At 45.9% G+C, this 21,539-nt stretch overlaps 1 protein-coding gene across 7 annotated transcripts in view; it reads right to left on the bottom strand.

Moving 5' to 3' along the window:
* Positions 1–5,935: 5,935 nt before the first annotated feature.
* The window catches only part of Znf667 (zinc finger protein 667), a 16,647-nt gene continuing 1,043 nt past the window's right edge, over positions 5,936–21,539 (bottom strand). For 4 of the 7 annotated variants that reach the window (XM_010616895.3, XM_010616893.3, XM_010616894.3 and 1 more), the window contains exons 2-5: positions 19,928–20,015; positions 18,621–18,747; positions 16,199–16,291; positions 8,713–10,558 (exon numbers count right to left, since the gene is read on the bottom strand). In XM_010616895.3, coding sequence (XP_010615197.1) covers positions 8,991–10,558; positions 16,199–16,291; positions 18,621–18,747; positions 19,928–19,960 — 1,821 coding nt within the window. In that variant the 5' untranslated portion in view covers positions 19,961–20,015 and the 3' untranslated portion in view covers positions 8,713–8,990. The other 3 variants (XM_010616892.2, XM_019206434.2, XM_010616896.3) reach the window with 3 other exon arrangements.

Below are 21,539 nucleotides of genomic sequence, written 5' to 3'. Positions count from 1 at the left end.
GCAGGGCGGCTGAGCTCCCTGCTAGAACCCACGCGAGCTCGCGAAACAATAGAACCTTCATTTACTATTCTTTATGTGATTGTATTGTTTTTCCATATTTTATTTTACTTTGTAGTAAATTTTATATTTCTTACTAATTTTTACCCCTTGCCATTTTCCTCTCTGTACACTTACCTCCAAACTTTTCTTCCATTATTTTACAATTTTTTTCTTTTATGAGCATGTCTGTGTATGTGTGCTTTGCTTAATCTTGCCTTTTTCTAGTTTACAGAGGGTAAGAGGAATCTCTCATTCATTTATAACTACTTTCACCCATACCACTTCACCTGACCTCTTTCTCCTGTGCTTTGATTCAATACTCTTGCTTAAACTTTTTCTCAAATATTTCTCTGGATCATAGACTCTTTTCCAATCCCCATTTCCCACTGTCAGTTCTGTACAATTTTCCCTGTTATCCTTTTCTAAATATATAACAGCATATCCTTACAATTAATAAAACCCTTTACCACTCTCCTGTTTCCTCCTTCCCGTACCACGGAGCAGAGGACTTTACATTTTCTTCCTCTCTCTTTTTCTCTTCTCTTACCCACTTGGCATTACCCAGTCCCCAACCCCCAGGCTTGAGAAAACTGATTCTATAAAATCACCGTTGAACGCCCTTTATCACCAGTAGGGGAAACAGCCATCTCACTTAGTGTGCGTCAAGATCTGGGCTACAGTAATTTTGCTATAGCTGTGGGTTTTTTCTCTAGGCTAAAAGGGTCTCAGGGTACGTGGTTTCTCTTAGCCTGCTACTGCTGTGGTTGAATTGACTCTATAGGAATAATCCTGACTCCGTGGACAACGGAGTGCCAATGAGCCTGTCTGCCGAATCCACCATCACACCCAGGGAGAGAGGGCAGGGGCCTTGACCAAGAACTCAGACTCGATCTGACTCTGTGAGAATGCCCGCAGCTTGGCAGGAAGAGGTCCCAAGTCCGAGTCAGCTCCAGTACCTCGGTGGAGGGATCAGCGGAGCGGCCGGGCATGAACCCTCAGACCCTCTGGCAAAGAAGCAGCTTGGCAATCTCACGCGTGGTGTCTCCTCGGAATATCTAATCTATCAGTGTTCCCATCGGGGGTACCTTATTGGTTCAAGTTTTTGTATGTTTCTTGATTTAGTTAGTAACCTGGTGTTATGTTCTTTTATGATTTCGTGTGTTTATTAGGTTGTTATGTGTTTGTCCGTTGCCTGTGATTAATAGGTGTCTAGGTCTTTATGTAATAGGTGTCTCAGCTCTTTATCTAGTTTCCTCAACTCAAATCCCTGAGACAATACTAACATATTTCTTTGTTCTTTTTCCAAACACATAAACTTCTTCCAAGTTCTCAAATTCACCGTACTTAGCGTCCTCATACTCACTCTTATCTTCTTGCATCGTTCCTTGATCCTCCCCATCCTAAGCCTTTGGCTTTTCCATATCTTACCTAGCTGTCTTCCCTATAAGCAAGTTTTGATAAGCACATAGCTTTCCTTAACCACAAAGTGAACCGCCTTTCTCCCATATCTGACCCTAACCTCCACAAAATACCCTCTAAAACCCTCACTACTAAACCTTCAACTCAACTGAAAGTACTCCAATAAAATCAGCGCCCACATCAATTTTTTCTTCTCATCCACCACGTCTCCCCTCAAACCTAACACTACTCATCCACCCACCTCCCTTTCTCCGCTCCCACCTCACCTACCTCACTGCGCAGCAACAACCAGTAACGAACTGTTACAGTGCGCAAAGAGAACAGGCAAAGGGGAAGAGTAACTGTAAGGCTGATCATACAGAAGTGCTGCAGGATGGAATCTGTGGGTGCTGTTATAAACAGAAGAAATTTTTCCACACAACATGGAGACAGAGTTGAAATCACTTAAAGTAAATAACAGGAGGAGTAGATACTACCACTGGATACACGAAGCTGAAAATTATTCACAGGGAGGCAGCATCGTCCCACTAAAAATCTCCATGTAGGCCACAAATTCTCCTCACTTCTCTAGTCCCCAACCTACAGTAACTCACCACAAGAAAAATGAAAAAGAGAAAACGGGGGATATGTATGAATTGAAAAACAAGGAAATAGAAGCTCTCTGAACTGCACTCCCCAACTCTTCCAAGACAGAGCAAACAGTCACAAAAGGAGAAGAAGACAAATACCAGGTAACAACTCTATGAAAAGTTCGTAGGAGGGAGAAAGAAAATAGAAAAGTCCAAAGAGGAAATGAGCCAAAAGTTCATAGCAATTACACTCAAGATGCCCAGGTGTATTTCAGGAGAATAGGTAAAAAACTGGACAAGCTAATCAAAACAGTTCAAAATTTGAATGACAGAATTAACAAGGATATGAAATCTTCAAAAAGATGCCAGGCAGAAATGCCCAAAATAAAAAATACAGTACAGAATTCATACATTGCAGAAATGACCAATGTGAAAACAGAGTGTTTGATATTGAGGACAAAACAGTGAATTACAATAAAGAGCTCAAAGAAGCCAAAAACAAAGTAAGAGAAGATTATCTAGCAGCTACTACATGACAAGACGAAGACCAATCTAAGGTTAGAGTTAGAGAAAAACTAGAAGATAGCACAGATCAATTTACTTACATGCTCACAGAATTATGTAAGAACATTTTCCAAATGTAAAAGAGTTTAAAATACAGGAAAGCAATGATTATAGAACCCCAAGCAATTATGATGAAAAAAGTCTGCAGAGGACTGTGATACTGACGATGCCCAAATCAGGGGGTGAAGAGTGAACCCCTCCACTGGCTGATTATGGAAGTGAGTCTGGCCCAAGCCTATGTGCTGAGGTCAGAGTAACTCACACCCAAATTCCATTCCCACAACTAAAACCTCCTGACTAGAAGGACAGTGTTCTAATTACACCCATACAATTTGATTTCTTTTTATTTTTTCCCTAGGACCAGGGATTGCACTCAGGACCTTGCACTTGTGAGGCAGGCATGATGCCCCTGATCTAAATGCCCAGCCCTACAATCACATATTTTGTCTGTTCTGTTCCTAATTTGAGACTGCTTTGTCGTGTCCTTTATGAGCCTTGTTTACATTAATTTCCATAGAAACTGCACATAGCTCGCCTTTACCCCAACTGATTGCCAATAAAAGTCCGTGCCTGGGACTGGCCAGCCCCTTTGCTGGTTGCACCAATATTGGCCATCCTGACACCCCACTTTCTCTCTTAGTTCTTTTAGTTTTTTTTTTTTTCTTCTCAAGCATGTGTCATATACTGGGCAGGGGACTGGAACCTACTGCAGAGGTCTCCAGTAGAAGATCCTCACAGCACATCCTTATTAAATTCACAGATATCCAGAAAAAAAAACCCAAACAAACAAATAAAACAGAAAAGGACAAAGGAAGCGATCTTACAATAGAGGAGGGGAAGGGGACACGAGAAGAATAAAGACATGCCAAGCACGGAACCTAATAACCCCAGTTAATGTGAATAGTATACCCCATAACACAAGCGAAGACAAATAGTATCAATAAGTATGACAACGGGGATAAGGGAACTGGAGGAGGGGTGTAGGGGGAAGAGGAAAGGGGAAAAAAAACCAAGCTGTAATAGGCACATGTAACTACTCCCCAAGATAACTTAAAACTGCATGAATTGCAAATGTGTACTAATAAAATTTAAAATGATTTTAAAAATAAAAAGTCCAATGTACTAAAAAAAGAAGAAGATGAACCTACTCCATGGGCCAAGTTGTGGAACTCACTTTTTCTTGGGGAGGACCTCCTAAAACCATGTCCGGTAATTGTTCCCCAATGGGCCATACAGCCTTTACATGTATCTCAAGTTCTTTAAAAGGATTCAAGCTATACAAAATATTATCTGACCAGAATGGATTAATTAAGAAATCACTAATAGAAATTTAACTGGAAAATGCCCAAGTTTTAGAGCAAAGTTGCACTTCTCATTAACCCATGGATCAAACAAGAAGTGAAAAGGGAAAATAGTATTTTAAATAGAATGAAACTAAGAACAGGGCATATCAAAATGTGTGTGATGCACAATAGTACCAATTATTATATATCGATAGAGAAAACTTTTATAAATAGCAAAAACCTACAAAATGTCGCAATGTAGAATGACATGCTGTCCCTAACAGCAGTTTGCTTTCTTTAGTTCAGAATTAACAGGCACAGGAGGCATTAACCATTGAATAAGGTATCTGGCCTCATCCTGAGTAACAGGGCACATCCAGACCCCTGAGCTCCAAAGTTTTGTAAACCATATGGTTGTAAAGGTCAAGATGAAAAGAATTATTAACTTTGCTTCACTGACTGGGAACACCCACTTCCCCTGGGCTAGAATAGCCGGAAGAATCTTAAAGATAGACTCCCTAACTACAAAGAATTGCTACATCTGGGTTGAAATTTAACTGCCTTGGAACCATGATTTGTGTATCAGCAATGTGAACTGAGAATGAAATGTAACCACCTGAATGAGATCATGGCTTTAACCCTATACAAGGGGAAGCTATAGCCCAATACGTGGTCAATCCTGGCACTGCCTTTAAGTGCAATCGACCTTTGTTCACAAAATAAACGTTTTTATTTTAGTTCCATTCTGTGCCTCTCTGTGTATCATTTATGAATTCCTTCCATAACAGTGTAATTACAGATGTACCTAGAAATATAACTGCACTTCGTGCCTGCTGTAAAAGAAAAAGTCTCAAGGCAAGGACTTCAATTTGCTCCTGAACAAATCAGAAAAAATCTGAGCAATGAAGCTGAAAGTTAGCAGCATAATAAAAACAATAAAATAAGGATGGAGAGGCTGAGAGTACAGCCCAGTGGTAGTGTGTACTTAGCGGTTGTGAGGCCCTGGGTTCATTCTCCACTATGTACACAAACACACACACACACACACACGCATGCACATGCACAAACCCAGAGAAAGAATGGAAATCTTTAGGAAATAACTAAGATCCCAGCAGATTGGAACACAAATGAGCCTGCAGTTCTTTTGCCAAGATGATGCTGAAACTAGGAGACAAGGCCTGCAGATGCCCAATGAGCACCTAAAAGCAGAACAAAGACCAGAGCCTCTTTGTTTTATATGTCTCCTTTATCATGTGAAAATGGGGATCTGATCCCTGTTCAGCACAGGTTAATCACATAGGGACAAAACATATTTGTCCTTCTTTTACCTAACATATCTCATCCTCCTTCAAGACCGAAGAGTAGCTGATTTTCAGGATTTGCAAGGACATCTGTTGTGGCTTGTGTCTAGATGTCCTCCAAGCCTCATGTGGTCCTAAGTGGGGTTTTTTCAGAGGAGGCTGGATCTAGAGTGTGTGATGCTGGGATTAAGAATGTAATGCTGGGATCAAAGGTGCATTTGGTTACTACATTATTCCACTGATTGGTGTGGCATAGTTCTGGATGTGGATAATGTGAAGACCCATCCTGGGTATGAGTGCTCTCCTCCCTAAGGGCATATAGCCTTGCTAGAATATAAGGGACAGGAAGAGAGCTGCTGCCACCACTTACTGCTGGTCACTTGCTGCTTCTTTCTACATTGCTGCTTTGCTGCCTTCTGCCCACCATGAACTGTTCCTCCCCTCTGATGCCCTTTTGGCAGGCCACCCTGACTTGGAGCCAGCCAATGACAGAATGAAACTTCTATGAACTATGAGCTACAATATACTTTCCCTCCTTTAACTTTGGGTATCAAGTATTTTGTCTCAGTAACAAGAAAAATAACCAAGACAACATCTAATTGCCAACTTTCACAATCCCGAGTTCCAGGTCCCTTACAACCAGGTCCATAAGTCTCAAGTCTTTGTGCTCAACTTGAAGCCACCTTGGATTGCAGAAGAGCCTTGCAAACTCCATGATGAAGCCAATCAGCAAGAGCAAATAACTACTCCAAAATGGGAACTGAGGCTGCCTTGCAAAGCAGGAGCTATCATCTGATTTCCCCCTCAGAGGATGATAGTTCCTCCAGGATCTGACAGAACTGGTCCTGAGATACTGTTTGACCAGACCACAACTTGCCTGGGATAATGAATACTGTCAGCTCTGCAAATCTCCCAGCTATGGAAACCCCAATCCTTGCCTTTGTTCCCCCTTCTATAAAACCCCAAAACTTGTCAGCTCCTGTTGTCCCCAGTGTGGCTGCACTGATTAAAGCTTCTTTCCTGACCTTCACTACAGTTTGTCTCCCTCATTGGTATTCTGGGATGGGTGACTGATCCTGCTATTTTGGAATGCCCCAGAACCAGACATTTTGCCCTAGAACTCAGGCCATAATGCCTTCAGAAATGCCTCTAAGTGCTACAGAAAAGTTTTGTGGATGGGCCTAACAAGATGAGGATTTCTGAGTAGAAACAAGGCAATTCTTATATCCAATTCCAAATTGGCTTTATTTGGCAGTGTACTGCCATCCCAGGGCACTCTTGAAATCACCAAGAGGGGCAAGAAATGCAGTAGGCAATCAGGTGAGATGGGTGAAAGTATGTAAGGTGGACAGTGCATCCTCTTGCTCCTCCCACTCTTCAGGTACATTCCCAGGGATCTGGAGACAACCTGGAAGATGCCAGAGGAACGAACAAGGGTAGAAGGTGCAGATGCGTAAGAAGGGGAAGGAAAAAGGTATGCCTCTCCATGAGCCTTCTCCACTCTCTGCACTCCCATTTTCTCCAAATTGTTTTTTAAAAATGCTTCCTTTACATATCTGAAAGGGCAGTTAAAATAGAAATTAGATGTTGTACTATCCTGTTCACCCCTCAGTTTGGTTTTCACACTTAGACTGACCTAACCCCTGTGGTCACACATTCCATAAAGTTATCCCAACAAGATGCAGGTATTTTCAAAAGTAGCTTTTGCAGAAAGAAAACTTACACAGAAGAACCTGACTGTACATAATTACAAATACACCTCTGATTTTATTTATAACATATTTCACACAAGTTGGAAAGAGGGGATGACAACTATTACAGGTGAAAGGAAAAGGACCCAGTATGGAAACCCAAGGGTTGCCCATACCTAAGTCTGCTCAGGGTGCCAAAATACCATAAACTGTATGACTTAAAACAACAGAAATGCCCCCAGTTCTGAACACTGGAAGTCAGGCCAGAGCGTCAGCCTGGTCAGGTTCTTTCTCACGAGTGATCCTCTTCATTTGCAGATGACTGTCTTTTTGAGTTCTCACATGGTCATGGAGAGAACAAGCTCTCTGGTGTCTCTTCTTGTAAGAGCAATACATCTGCCATGAAGGCCCCAATCACGAACTCATCTAGCCCTGATGCCTCATTACTAAATATCATTACACTGGGGAGGGAGGTTTCAAATACTATCATGAGGGGGTCACATACCTTCACACTGAAGGGGTTCAAATAGCATCACATGGGGTGTGTTACAAACACCATCACACAGGGTGGGGTTTCACACTATGGGGGTCCAAACACCATCACACTTGGGGGGGTCCAAATACTATCATATTTCAACATAGGAATTTTAAGTTGATACATTCAGTTTATAATGACATGTATTCCAAAGCTTGTTACACACATTACACAAAAATGAATTTATTCATATAAATATAGACAATTTATTTTCAAATACAAAATTTCTCCCTGCTCTGAAGTTCCTCATCCTTCTGTAGCTCCTGGTTCTTTCTCCCTCAGCTTGTATTAGATCTTCACACCATTATCTTAATATCCAAGAAGACAACATGGAAATAACAACTGCTCCACACCATTATGAATGTTATCTTCAGCCATCTAAGACTTTCTTCATTCTCACTCACAAGCTTCTGTAAGGTAAATGTGGCACCATCGTCCACCAGGAAAAACCTTTATGATGGTTCCAGTTCTGAGGAACAGACTCAAACTCTTCCTTCATGTGACTTTAAGTCAGGTGCAAAAACCCATCCACAAAAATGGACTTTATAATTCTTTTTGTTTGTTTGTTTTTGTTTTTTGAGACAGGGTCTCACTATGTAGTTGAGACTGACCTGGAACTCACTATGTAGTCCAGGCTGGTCTTGAACTCATAGCAATCCTCCTGCCTCAGTCTCCCAAGTGCTGGGATTACAGGTGTGAGCCACCATGCCCAGCCTATAATTCTATTTTATCACATATGGCCAGTGAAGTATTTTCAAAGCTACACTAGAAGTAAAATATCAAATAAAAAATAGCTTTCATTTACAAAAACTAATCCAATCTTCCTGAGCTTGTCTCGATAAATTTCAAATCCTCACATCAAGTCACCAAGGACTTTTGCTCTTTGGCTTTCAAACTGGGACACATAACCTAGTGGTTTCACATACCCAGAAGTTAAGGACAAATGCAGGCTCTTGCCAACTTACAATGACCTGACAGGATTTTTTGGCTGTGCAATGATATAAAAGCAATATGCAACCAATACAAGTTTTACTTCAACTCATCTTTTCTAGGTTAGTGATAAGCACCATGATACCCTCATAATGCTAAGCAGTAGTAGTAAGTTGAAGCTCCCAGTCAGCCACACAAGAGGTTTAACAACTAACACGGTACACTGTACCATGCTGATGTTTGGTAGGTTAGGTGTATGACACCTTTGGGGGGGGGGGTTGAGACAGGGTCTCACTATACAGTTCAGGCTGACCTTGAACTTACTGTGTAGCCAAGGCTGGCCTCAAACTCAAGGGAATTCTCCTGCCTCCACCTCCTAAATGCTGGGGTTACAGTATGTACTACCACACCCAGATAAAACATATTTCTGATTTATGATATTTTCAATTAATGAAGAGTTTACAGGAAGTAATCCCATCATAAGTCAAAGACATCTATAATTTCCCAGGCTTCTCACTGCTTCTTTGATAGCCTCGTTCTTACAGCTTTTACAGCCACAGAGAAAAGCTACATGGGAGGCTGAAGCAGGAAGTGCTGAAGCCCAGGAATTCAAGGCTAGCCTGGGAAATGTACATGCACACGCACACCAAAAAATCACCTCAGGCTTTTTCTTCAGGATGTGTACTCTGATGTCGAATCAGGGATGAGCTCCTACTGTACGCCCTCCCACATTTACTACATTCATACGGTTTCTCTGAAGAATGACTTCTCTGATGTCGAATAAGGTCGGAGCCACTGCTAAACGCCTTCCCACACTGGTTACATCCATAAGGCTTCTCTCCAGTGTGACTTCTCTCATGCAGAATAAGGGACGTGCGTTGACTGAAGGCCTTCTCACAGGTCTTGCATATGTATGGCTTCTCTCCAGTGTGGATTCGCGCATGCTGGGCAAGATGGGCACTCTGGCTGAAGGCCTTACCACACTGATCACACTCATAGGGTCTGTCTTCACTGTGTATTCTCTTATGTCGAGTAAGTGATATCCGGTGACTGAAGGCTTTCCCACATTCCTCGCACTGATAAGGTTTTTCACCAGTATGAATTCGCTGATGTTCCATAAGAAATGACTGGCGGCCAAACACCTTACTACACTTACTGCATTTGAAAGGCTTCTCTTCAGAATGTATGTTCTGGTGTATTTTAAGGTTTGCAGGTCTGGAGAACATCTTTCCACACTCTTTACACTCATAGAGTTTCTTCTTCCTTCTGTGAAGTTTCAGGTGTTGAATAAGGGTTGAATTTCGCTTGAAGACCTTTGGACATTTATTACATCGATAGAGGATCTCTCCCTTATGAATTTTTTCATGTAGAAAGAGGGTTGAAAGCCGCTGAAAATCCTTTTTGCAAATACTGCATTTATAGGGTTTCCTTGACATGTGGATTTTCTGATGAAGCAGAAGGGGTGAAATCCTATGAAAGGACTTACCACACTTTCTACATCTAAAAGGATTTTCTAAAAGTCCACTTCTTCGCTGTATACTCTGACCCAAGGCCTTCTTTTTGTGGGCTTTCTCTCCAGTATGAATTCTTTTGTGTGTAACAAGGACTGATTTGTTCTTGAAGCCCCTCCCACATGTCCTGCACTTATGTATTTTCTTTCTACTGTGAACTCTCTTATGAAGTAAAAGGGCTGCCACATGACTAAAGGCTTTTCCACATTTTCTGCAATGGAGGGCATTCTTGACCACATGACTGCTGGGGTGGGCACTAGGAGACATGCTCAGATCTGAGGCCATCCCATTTTCAGAAATTTCCTTTTTACTATGAGTTCTCCTGTGCAGAATAAGGGTTATGTTTCTACTGAAACTTTTCCCACACTGATCACATTCATAGTTTTTCATTTCATTGTGAATTCTCTGGTGGAGAATGAGGGATGCAATCTGTCTAAAGACTTTTCCACAATGACTGCATTCGTAAGGCCTCTCTCTGGTATGACCACTCTGATGAAGCCTGAGGGACGATCTCTGAAGGAAGATTTTCCCACAGTCCTTGCATTTCAAGGATTTCTTCACTGAAAGCCCTTTCTTGGCCCTTCTTCGGAGTAACTCTACCCTCTTGCCTGTGGGAATCTTTATTTGTATAGAAAGTGGTCTTTGGTAGAAGCTTTGCTTAGATTTGCTGCATTGATTTGGCAATAATTTCTTGGTCTCACACTTAGAGGCTGAGTCTGAAAGACAAGAAGAAATTAAATGTTTGTTTTCCTGGGTAGGAAGGTTGAAGCTTGCATAAGTGCAGTCATTATTACTGATTATAATAATAACACTGATAGCCATAATAGTAACTTTCAGTGTCTTATTACAGCCTTAGTTACCATACTAAGAGCTTCACATAAAATTGCACAACTGCAGTTCTGGAGAATTTGCAATCTGAAAGTGAGCAACTCCAAGTGTTATTTATATGATAAATTTTATGTAACATTCAACTCTTCGGGTAGTTCATTCGATAAATGTATTTTTATTGTATGAAATGTCCATAAAAGGCAAATCAACAGAGAAAGAAGTTTCGTGATTGCCTGGGTCAGGAGGTAGGAATGGGGATTTGCTATAAATAGCACAGGAGTTTTACCAGGTCGATGAAAATGTTCTGAAACTAGATTATGATAGCTATACAAATTGGTAAATGTAAAAAAAAAGAATTATACTCTTAAAATGGGTGAATTTTATGATATAAATTATATTTCTTTGTTGTAAGTTCAAAAAAGTATTCTTGAAATCTTTAAAAATGCACAAACCAACCTGGTGGCAATTGGAATTCAGTAGCTATTTAAAAGGGTAAAAATATTAAACTCAGAGCAGCAGGAAAAGTTCTAACCAAAAAAGTAACCGATTAAGCTTACGAGAACAAATCTATTATTTAGTAAAATAAACCAACTGGATAGGCCACAAATGTCCATTCTGACCCACAATAACTACGTGCATGGCAGGCCGATTAGAAACTATGAAAGAAACACAGGCTTCAGAACTGTTTCCAATGCGGGAGACTCGAGTCCCTGGCAGCTACTGACACTGCAGCGTGGCTCACCTGATGGGGGACGTGCTCCGAGTACAAAGCACGTGCTAGACTGAGGCGACTAAGCACAGTAAAAGGGATACAAAGTATCTCACTGTGGAAAGACTGAGTACATGCCGCAGTATTTTTGAAACACTGGGTTTAAAAAATGTTATTAAAATTAATCTTACCTGTTTTTAGAAAAGCTATTACAAGAGAAAAAGAGAAAATAAAAGGAAATAATGGAAACAAAGTTTTTGTATATAAGGAAGGGAAGGGGGTGTGGAAAAAAATTGTATCATGCACAGGTACAAATTGCTTGTGACGATCATCGCCATTATGTGTATCTAAAATGTATCAATAAATGTTTTGAAACAAAAAAAACTCAAAAATTACTTTAATATAGCTACTAGAAGAACTTCCATTAAATATGTGGCTCACATTACATTTCTACTGGACAGCTCTGCTTGAAATGGACTTGGGATGTACTGAAATATCTGTCATTTGATCACATCATAAGAAATCCTCTTAACCTCCATAGCCAATATTATGCTTTTTAAAATGGGCACACAGGGCCAGGGATTTAGCTCAGTGGTGCCACTGCCTGCCTCACAAGTGCAAGGTCCCGAGTTTGATCCCCAGTACAAAAAAAAAAAAGGACACACTTACCTACCTCCCAGGATCTTGTGAGAGCTGGAAATAACACGTACAAAATTGCTGGCACATACATCACCCCTCTATCTGTTGATTCAGTATTACACTATCTGGCAACCAAAGCTTTCCTTCTTTTTTTTTTTTTTTTGAAGATTCTGAACTTTTATTTTCTGGTATGAAAAGTACAAATAATTAAACAATTCCATGTAAAAGTCTGTTAATCTGTTACTGTGGCCAGGCCCAGGAATCCTGGTAATAAATAGTCTAAATGCAATGCAAAGTGTTCTCCATTGGGTTGGTTTATTGTTCTTGGTTTTTTTTGTTGTTGTTGTTGTTGTTTGTTTTTGGTCTTTTTCTTTTCTTTTTTTAACAGTTCTTTATCTCCTCCAATATGGACCAAAGCTTTACTTCTTTATTTTTGACGTCTGGATATTTGAACAAGAAGCCCCAAAGTTCCCTTCCAGCCTTCATGCAATGTACTCAGGGAGACCAGACCCAGTGTTTGGTAGAGATGTTGGCAAGTCCAACTTGGGATGCTGCTCTGGCCCTTGCTGGGTGCGGATGCAGCAGCCTGCTCACCTTCCTGAGATCTGAACAATCCAAAATTGCGAAGCTCGGCTGCTCAATACCTTTGGAAGAAAAGCTCTGGGAACCTGCGGTTGTTCCACATGTAGCAGAACAACCATTATAATTATTTTATTTATTTATTTTTAAAAACTCACTAATAATTTTCATATCGAGTATATACGAAAGAGATGATATTTTGGGTATATTGGTTAAATAAGCTATATTAGGAAAACTAATCCCTCCTGGTCTGTTTTTTTTTACCCTCTGTTGCCCAATACTAGACAGTTTTCAATTATATCCATGACCTGCAGCATACATCTGAGGTACAGCACTGCAGTGGGTCAGACCTCCCTTCTGAGGAGGCAGGAGGGACCCCAATATTTTGGAGGTGCATAAAGGTGAAAGAGCAAGCATGACATTGTGCTGCAAAACCAGCCACTGCAGTGCGCCAGCAGGTGGAAAAGCAAGTTCAAGGATTTTTCTGATTTAAACTCCAGATTAACCTGGGATAAGGAGGAAGACTAAGGGAAGGGCCTAGAGCACCCCCCCAACTCAGGACATTCGATTTGAATTTCAGATTTAGAAATGAAGAATTTTTAGTATACACACATCCCCATAAACATCCTGTATTTTTACTTCCAAAACTGACAATTCTAAGCAGCAATAACCTAGGGGCAGTGATGGCGAACCTTTCAGAGCAGTGGATGATAAACAGCCTGCTGCAGCACCTGTGCCACGGCTTCGCCACCGCTAGGGTTTAAGAGCATTGCTCAGAGCTGGGCTTCCTGGGTTCAAACCGCAGACCCATCACTGATCACCGTGTGATCCTGAGCCAGTAACTTAACCACTCTGTGTCTTGGCTTCCGCGTGTGTAGAACGGGTATGGTGCCATGACTGATTCTGCGTACCAGGGCCAGACGGATTACTACCGCCCACGAGCGCTTTCGCTGTGATCATTACTGAAGTCCACGCGCCACTGTGGGCAAGTGGACAATTAAAGAAAGGCGATGACAGAAGTTTTCACAGTGAAGCAGGCGGCATCGGCCAGACAAGAAACCCAGGGTTGAGGGTCGGAGCTCAGTGCTACAGCTCCTGCCTGCAGTGCGAGGCCGAGGCTCAGGGCCGGCACCGCAAGATGACAACAAAGAAGCCCGGGATTTCTCCAGGACTCTTCCACCCCACACTGCAGGGTCTTCCTTCCCTTCCTCTATGTTCCCCGCTTTGCTCAGGGCCTCAGTCCTCTCCCAAACTGAAACGAACACTAACACATTCCCTCAGCTCGTCTCCCTGTCTTAGATCTCAAAGGCCCCTGATCCACAGCACGCACCAAGATCAACCCCAGAATCACTTCAGTGTTCCATGCCAAAGCATTGATCCCCCCAAATAACATGCAATATATTCAAAATGTTAGGAGACAGGTGAATTTCTAACGATAAGTAACAGGAGACATTATGAGGTGAATGCCAATCCTTTTAACCACACGAAAATGTAAAAACACAGTTCCACATAACCAAGTAGAAAAACGAGAGGTAAGCAGAACGAGCCACAGGACAGAGTGGGGACGGACATACTTGCAGTAAATGCAGCATCAATGTATTTCTATATTCAAACTCCCCACATAAACGGAACATTTAAAAACATAAACTCACTGTTGGAAAGATTGTGAAGACACAATTTACAGGCAAGCAAGTAAAAACAGAACAAAACAAATGCCAGCGAACAATCGGGAAAGACAACATGGCCTACCTCGTGTGGGGTGGTATGGACGTCCAGGGGGTCTGTTCGGGGTCCTGAAAGGGTCAGGCTCCAATCCTCACCCCATGGCTCCCGGATTAGACAGCCAGAGGGTAATTTAAGCTAGGACCCAAGTTCCCACCTGCCAGCTGGGACTGGGGGCCCAGGAGTACTGTGGGGATCCAATGAGGTCGTGGATGACAGGCCTCAGCACAAAGCCTGCGAATCAGCGCCAACTGCTATTCATTTACTGCAGTGAGGAAAGTTTTAGCGCCAGTACCCAGGACTCGTAAGGGTGAAGTGGAATCAACACTGGGCCCCAAGTGGCGGCTGGTGCCGCCGAGTCACCTCTCCTATGGTCACTCAAGGACGCAATCTACTACGGGAGAGGACATGGAGGAAAATCAGCAAAGGGCGAACAGGGCCCATCCAGGGCCAACAGTGAGCAGTTTTCAGGTGCTGCCCCCAGGAGCCCCCGGGGCTGCACCTCACTCCTCTAGCTGTGCCCGTGAAAGTCTGTGCGTTAGCGAAACTCGTTAGAGTCGGTGCCCAGGGTTCTTACTGGGACCAGCAATGTGGTAATTCTGAAGTCAGCTCAAAAGTACCTGGAGTCTCAAAGTGATCCTACCCTTACTTCTGCAGCTCAATACTGCAGAAAACAGGCCACGCCACTTACTGTGTTCCCATTAGTAGTACAAAACGAGCATCTAAACAGAATGCAATGCACAGATTACTCACAGAACATTACATGAGAACAAAATGTGAGAAAAGCAGAAATACACGAATGTTAGGGTAACAACGACAATTTCACGACACAAGTGTAGTTACTGATCCCCACGTGTATCTGCTTTTGCCTTTTTCTAATTTTAAGTCATACGGCTACATTTCATCAGGAGTCCTGAAAACAGTATCGCGCTAAGGAGGATGGGCGCCTCCAGTGTACTGTTCTGCTATCGGCTACCTCCTGACCTCCCCTCCGAAGCCCCGAAGGGAGGGGAGCCTTCCTCTGCTCACATCATCACACTGCTGACCCCTAGGTGCTCGCACGGCGTGAGCCATGTCCAGTCAGTGACGAAGGACTGGGCCAACCAGAGAACGACCTGCCCAGGACACAAGTCCGTGAAAAGCAGCCAGAAAGAAGAGGCGTGGGGAAAACTTGTGACATCTTTTTAAAAGAATGACAAAAGTGCCACAAACTGGACTCTACCGTTCCTCATGCTATTTAACACGAGAAGGGAAACACAGAAGCAGAGATGCAGGGGCTGCTGGAAGGACAAGGGACCCAGCGGGGCTGGGCTCCGAGCCCAACTCTGCGCCACTCCCTGCTGGCTGGCCTTGGGCAAGTCACTGCGCCTCGCTAGGCCCCAGTTTACTCTGTGACGCGTGATCAGCAGCTCCCACACACCGCTACGAATAACTCACACCGACACCCAGCCCAAGAAGGGGCTCCCCAATATCGGTTATTCTCCACCTAAGGACTCACCCTGAGACCTGGCCCCTCCGACGGGCCTCACAACTCTGAGGTGTGGAGTGGGGAGAGCTCACCGCGAGGAGCCCTTTGGACTCACACAGCTCTTGCACAGAATGTCTCCTTCCGTACAACGGCCCAAACGCTGAGTCTGGCCCAGAGTAACCAGGCTGGATACCGCGTGATGGGAGGTGATTAGGTCCTCGGGTGGAGCCCTGTGAGGGGACCAGGGCCCCAGGGAAGAGCCCCAGACAGTGCCTTGACCTTGGACTTCCAGCTTTTGGGGCCCTGAGAAATAAATCAGTCCCCACTGTTTCCAAGCCACCCACTGCATGGCGCTGTCAGAGCTGACTGAGCAGCCAGGACACACGTGCGCCTCAGTTCCCTGTCACTCACCGCGGCACCAGGGTCTCCTCGGCAGCTCCACGAGCCAGGGCTCCTTCCCCTTCTCCAGTAAGGTGATGACACGTGGCCTCCGAAGGCAAAGACCTGGACGTAGGACACATATGGCAGTGGCCCGTGAGGCGTGCACCAGAGGTCAGGACCAGCCCCGAGCCAACAGGAGGAGGCTGAGCGGCACGGAGGACCAGCTGAGGGCACTGTGACTGCAGAGAAACGTGCATTTGGTTTCCACCCCTGTTTCCTGAGACAGCTCCTAAGACTCCCCCTCTGGAGTGGCATCTTCTGTACAGAGATGAGAAGGCTGTGGCCGGGGCTCCTGCAGAGACCAGAGCTCGTGACTACAGGGCTGGGACAGAGCACAGAGAAGCTGGAGATGGAGCACCACAGCCAATGACCAGGCCTCCAAGAGCCCAAAGCACAGGGTCTGCAGGGCGTCCAGAACGCTGAGCACAGACAGCGGCCCCGCCCCTACGCCCGCACACGCATCTCCTCACGGGACATTCACTGTGTCTCCGTGCCTCTGTCATACCGAAGGGACAGCCTTAAGTGCTTCCCTGAATTCTGAGGGCTGCTGTCACAGATGATGGATCCTAAGGGCACGGGGGTCACAAGGACCACTGGTCAGACATGCCACGCCCAGTTACTGTGGCTGTGTCTAGGCATCCCCCAAAGCCTCATGCAGCCAGAGGCGGGGATTTTTGGAGGTGGCCGGATCTAGAATGTGTGATGCTGGGACGAATGGTGTGTGATTAGTAACTCAGCCCGCTGAATGACCTGGCACAGTTCTGGGCAGGCTTAGGGCTGCCCCTCCCTGGTGTGTGAGTCCTATCTGCTGTACAGGTGGGCAGCCTGGGTAAGATACAGGGACAGAAGCAGGGCCTCTGGTCTCGTCTTTTGTCCCTTGCTCTCTTCTGCCTGCCGTGGACTGTTTCTCCTCTGCGGTGCCCCTCTGCCTGCCTCCCTGCCTTGGAGCCGGCCAACTACGGACTGAACCTCTACAAACTGTGAGCCAAATAAACCTCTCCTTTAACTCTGAGTGTTGTGCACTTTGTCTCAGCACTGAGACGGTAACTAAGACACCCAGACTTGGATGTCACTGGACCTGACGCCTTCTCCAGGTAGGTGGTGTCAGAAATGAACCTCCAGCGGGCATTCCAGGGAGTACTGCCTCGTGTGTGGACCCCCCCACCCCAACTCTAGTGCCAGGCTCTGTACCGCATGGTCAGTGTCAGAGTAGGAAAAAAAGGATTTGGTTTTTAAACATCTCATGGAAGGAGAGCTACAGCCAGGAGAGCTGTTCATTTCTAACTACAGAACCAGCTACTGTCTTAACACTGGTTGGACGCTCAGTGGCAGTTGCTCCACTGCTGCCTTTCAGCCCTGGATCCCACCCTTACAGGAGCTGCTCTGTCAAGGTGGGCACAGGCTCCACCATCCACCCCACCTCTGCCAGCTGCTCTTTGCCCAAATTCACTAGTAGGGGCTCCGTTGGTTTAATCTGATTTCTTTTGGCCCCTGTACTCCCAGAACTGGCTTCATTTTTCCCTCAGAAAAACAAAACAGGCTGTGCACGCCCTCCTTTCTTCAAAGTCCCAGTCCCAGCTCTGCAGGACCCTTCCTCAAATCCCCGAAACACCAAAATTCTGCTCTCTGTCCTCCCACCCCCAGAACCGGTGACTGTGTCTACGTTACATCAGTGTCCTCTGTTCACCTCTGAACACTTGTCAATTCCTTATACAAAATAACTGGGGTGTCCCCCCAAAATAGTTTTCATATGACCTGGAAATCCTGCCCCACAGGTATCCACCCAAGAGAAATGAATACATACAACCACATAAAGACTACACACGAATGCTCACAGCAGCATGCTTGTAACAGAGACTGGAAACAAACCAAATACCAGCAATTACGTGGATAAAAAGCTGGGGTCTCTCCCCACACAATGGAGCACACTCCATCAACGGTTAGGAATGCAGTAACAAAACACGCTGCGAGGATGTTTTGAGGGTGAACCTCAAAAATATCACGCTAAGTGGAAGAAGCCACTGTCTTATAATTTCACCAGTTTGCAAGGCTCAGAATAGGCAAACTCACAGAGGCACAAAGAGGACTAGTGGTTGCCTAATGAGTTGGCAGGTGAAATGAAGAGAGATTGATAAAGGGTGCAGGATTCCTTTCTGAGAAATGAAAATGTTCTAATATTGACCATGGTGATGACTACAACTCTGTGAATATGCTAAAGACCAGTGAACTGTGTATTTTATTACGGGTGAATCAGAGAGTATGCAAATTATACCCCAATAAGGCTACAAAATATTTGGAGAACTTACAACTGGCTTCCGCCTTTCTGACTACTGTGTGACTGCTACATGGCCCTCGGCAGGCTGGTTCTGGATGGGTGGGAGGAGGACCTTACCGACCGACACCAGGTTCCGATAGTTCTCCAACATGACCTCTTCATATAGCTCCTTCTGCATGGGGCTCAGCCATTCCCACTCCTCCTGGGAGAAGTAGATGGCCAGGTCTGAAAACGTCACCAGTGCCTGAAATGAGAAACATCAAACATCCACTCGCCACGGGCTTGTGCTTGCACAGGGCTGGAGAAATGATGGACACATTCCCAACATGGGAGACGTGGCACCGCCAGGAAAAGTCCAATCAGCATTTGGAGTTCTGAGGCCAAAGGGGCAGATGTATTAAACACACAAAATACAATGCAATGAGACATAACCTTAGCTGTTAAACATTATGTTGCATAAAATACGCAGCAACTCCGGTCAACGGGACACTGACGAGGCAAGGCATTTGCGAAGCACCTAACCGCACTGGTTCACACTTGCTGGGATAAGGCACTGCCAACAGGGCCACGGCACTGACACAGATGGGGAAACTGAGGCCCAGCGCTGTGAGCACAGGAACACGCCACACAGGACAAAAAGCTCCCCGGAGGTGTGATCAAGGCCACTAACCAGGTGACCTTAACACTGAGAGACCCTAAAACAGGAAGATTATCCAGAGCTTGGCCAGGCTAGCTTGGCTAAAAGGTGGAAAAAGGGGCTATGTGGCTCGCACAAAGGAACTAAATTCTACCAGATCCTAGCCAGCCCGGAGAGGACCCAAGCCCCAAAGGAGAACGCAGTCAGCCAACACTTCGATTTCAGCCCCGGGAGAGCCTCACAGATGACCTAGAGGAGCCACGCAGTGCTGGACCCCTGCAAAGGAACTGACAGTAAGAGCTCAGCAGCACAGAGAGCGAAAAGCCGCACTCAGGGAAATGTGTCTGACGCGCGCTGTGACACCACTGACGGCCTCCCCCGGCCCGGCGTGCTGATCTCCGGCGGCAAGTGCTAAAGCACCCTGAGGAACACAGGCTGTGTGGGGCTCCCATGCCAGTACGGGCCTCGCAGAAGAGAGCAAGACCCTTGGGCTGGTGTGGGGCATGCGCTGAACCCCTCTGCCCGGGCAGGCACCCCTGGCACTCACACCGGCAGAGCCCACAGGGCTCCTCCTGGCACGCAGAGCACTGGGAACGCTGCAGGAATGGCGAGTGGCCCTGTGCACCCCAAGTGCAAGTGCCGTGGGGCTCTCCTCGGTGCCCAGCCTCCGAGGCGAGGGGCCAGGTTTGCAGGAGTTTGCTGTGGGCACGACAGCTGGAAGGAGGGCAGCCGGGCCACGGCCCGCAGGGCGATGGGGTGTTCCCGCACGGGGGCACGCGCCACTCACCTTGGGCCTGGGTCTCCCTTGTGCAGCAGGCATCGTCTCCCTCTGTAAGGTTCACATTCAGAGAAGCGCAGAGGCCGGGAAGGCAGGGCTGTGGAGGACATGGGCATGAGGGGCCCAGAATCCCCAGGCTTCTCACCTGGACCCAAGTGTGCACGCCTACGCGTGCGCGCGTGCACACACACACACACACACACACACACACACTCTCTCTCTCTCTCGCACATGTGGGTGCACATGAACAGACATGCGCAGTAGCCCAGCCATCGGAAGGCAGAGGCGGCACCACCTTCTGGTCAGGAGGGAGGGAGGGAGGCAGGCGCCGGCTCCTCGGTGTGCCCGGCTCAGTAGGTGCCTGACCGCTCCGGTCAGACAAGTCCTGCAGCCTCCTGCCGCCTGCCTGAGGGACTGTAGTCTTGACTCAAGCTATGCTTGAGTGGTCTCCTGTGAGTGCCACCAGCCGCATGCGACAACCGAGCAGTGGCAAGAAGACCAATGCGTCTGAGGAACTACTTTTATTTCAATTATTAAACCAATAATACATTTTAAAATACTAGATAAAAATCTGTTGTGAATTTAAAATGAAAAACTGACACTTGATTCGCTTACTGTAAAAGTATATTTACAACTTAGTATGTGACTCAACTTTCCCAGTTGAACTAATTTTATGAAACAAGTACACATCAAATATCTCCAGTGAAACAGAAGCGTCCAGACCGAGGCAGACCAAACGTGGAACCTCCTGCCACACTTAGAATTCCCGATAGGGAAAAAAAGCCCTAAGACAGCTCGCTGATAACTCTTTCTATTGGTTATATATTGAAGTGGTAATGCTTTGGATACAGTAGTAAAATGCATTACTAAAATGAATTTTAAGGTTGAATTTGTTTCTTCTTCTTCTTAATGTGGTTACTGCAATACTTAAAGTTACATGCCTCCTGTGAAGTTTCTGCAGGACAGCTCTCCAAGTTAGACTCGATCTCCTGTATTGCTCGTCATCAGAGGTTACCGTCACTCTTAAATTATTCCGAGGGGCTGCGGTTTTAACCCTGGAGCCCCGGGCCAGCGCTCCCACCCTAAACCACAGGGCTCGGGTCTGTGTTGTGATCAGACTCACACCAGGGACAGACAGTACGCCCGCGTGCCCTGCGTACCTGCTCCCTAACCCAGCAGGCCGCCTCAGTGTGCTTCCGGCGCTGCTCCGAGACCGATCACCCTCTCCACGCCACAGCCACATCGCAAAGGCACAGCTCTGCAGCCATCAGGCCACAGCCTCCGCACCTACCGCCCCGGGGACGGCAAGACAGGGACAATCTCTACTTCCGCCATTGGGAAAACTTGAAATCAAGAGAAAAAAACCATCAAGGCGCGATCACCGTTCTTGCGATGGAAGGTCTGAGGCAAAGGCTGCGGAGAGCCCGGGACCACCGAGACACCAGCGTTGCTTGCACACCCGGCCGATCCCCGAGCTCCTTAGCGCTGATCCCGGAGCCGGCGCAGATGCCGGGCCCATGGGGGAGCCACTGCGCTACCTCAGACATCCACAGGCCCGGCTCCCTCAGGGGCCGGAAGGTGACGCCCTGCGCCGGCCGGCTCAGCGCGGACCTGGCCACAA

Source organism: Fukomys damarensis, unplaced genomic scaffold (genome assembly GCF_012274545.1).
Source record: "Fukomys damarensis isolate Sample0158 unplaced genomic scaffold, DMR_v1.0_HiC HiC_scaffold_19, whole genome shotgun sequence".
Classification (NCBI taxonomy): domain Eukaryota; kingdom Metazoa; phylum Chordata; class Mammalia; order Rodentia; family Bathyergidae; genus Fukomys; species Fukomys damarensis.
Note: the sequence above shows the minus strand (reverse complement) of the source record. Positions and strands in the feature narration are given on the sequence as shown.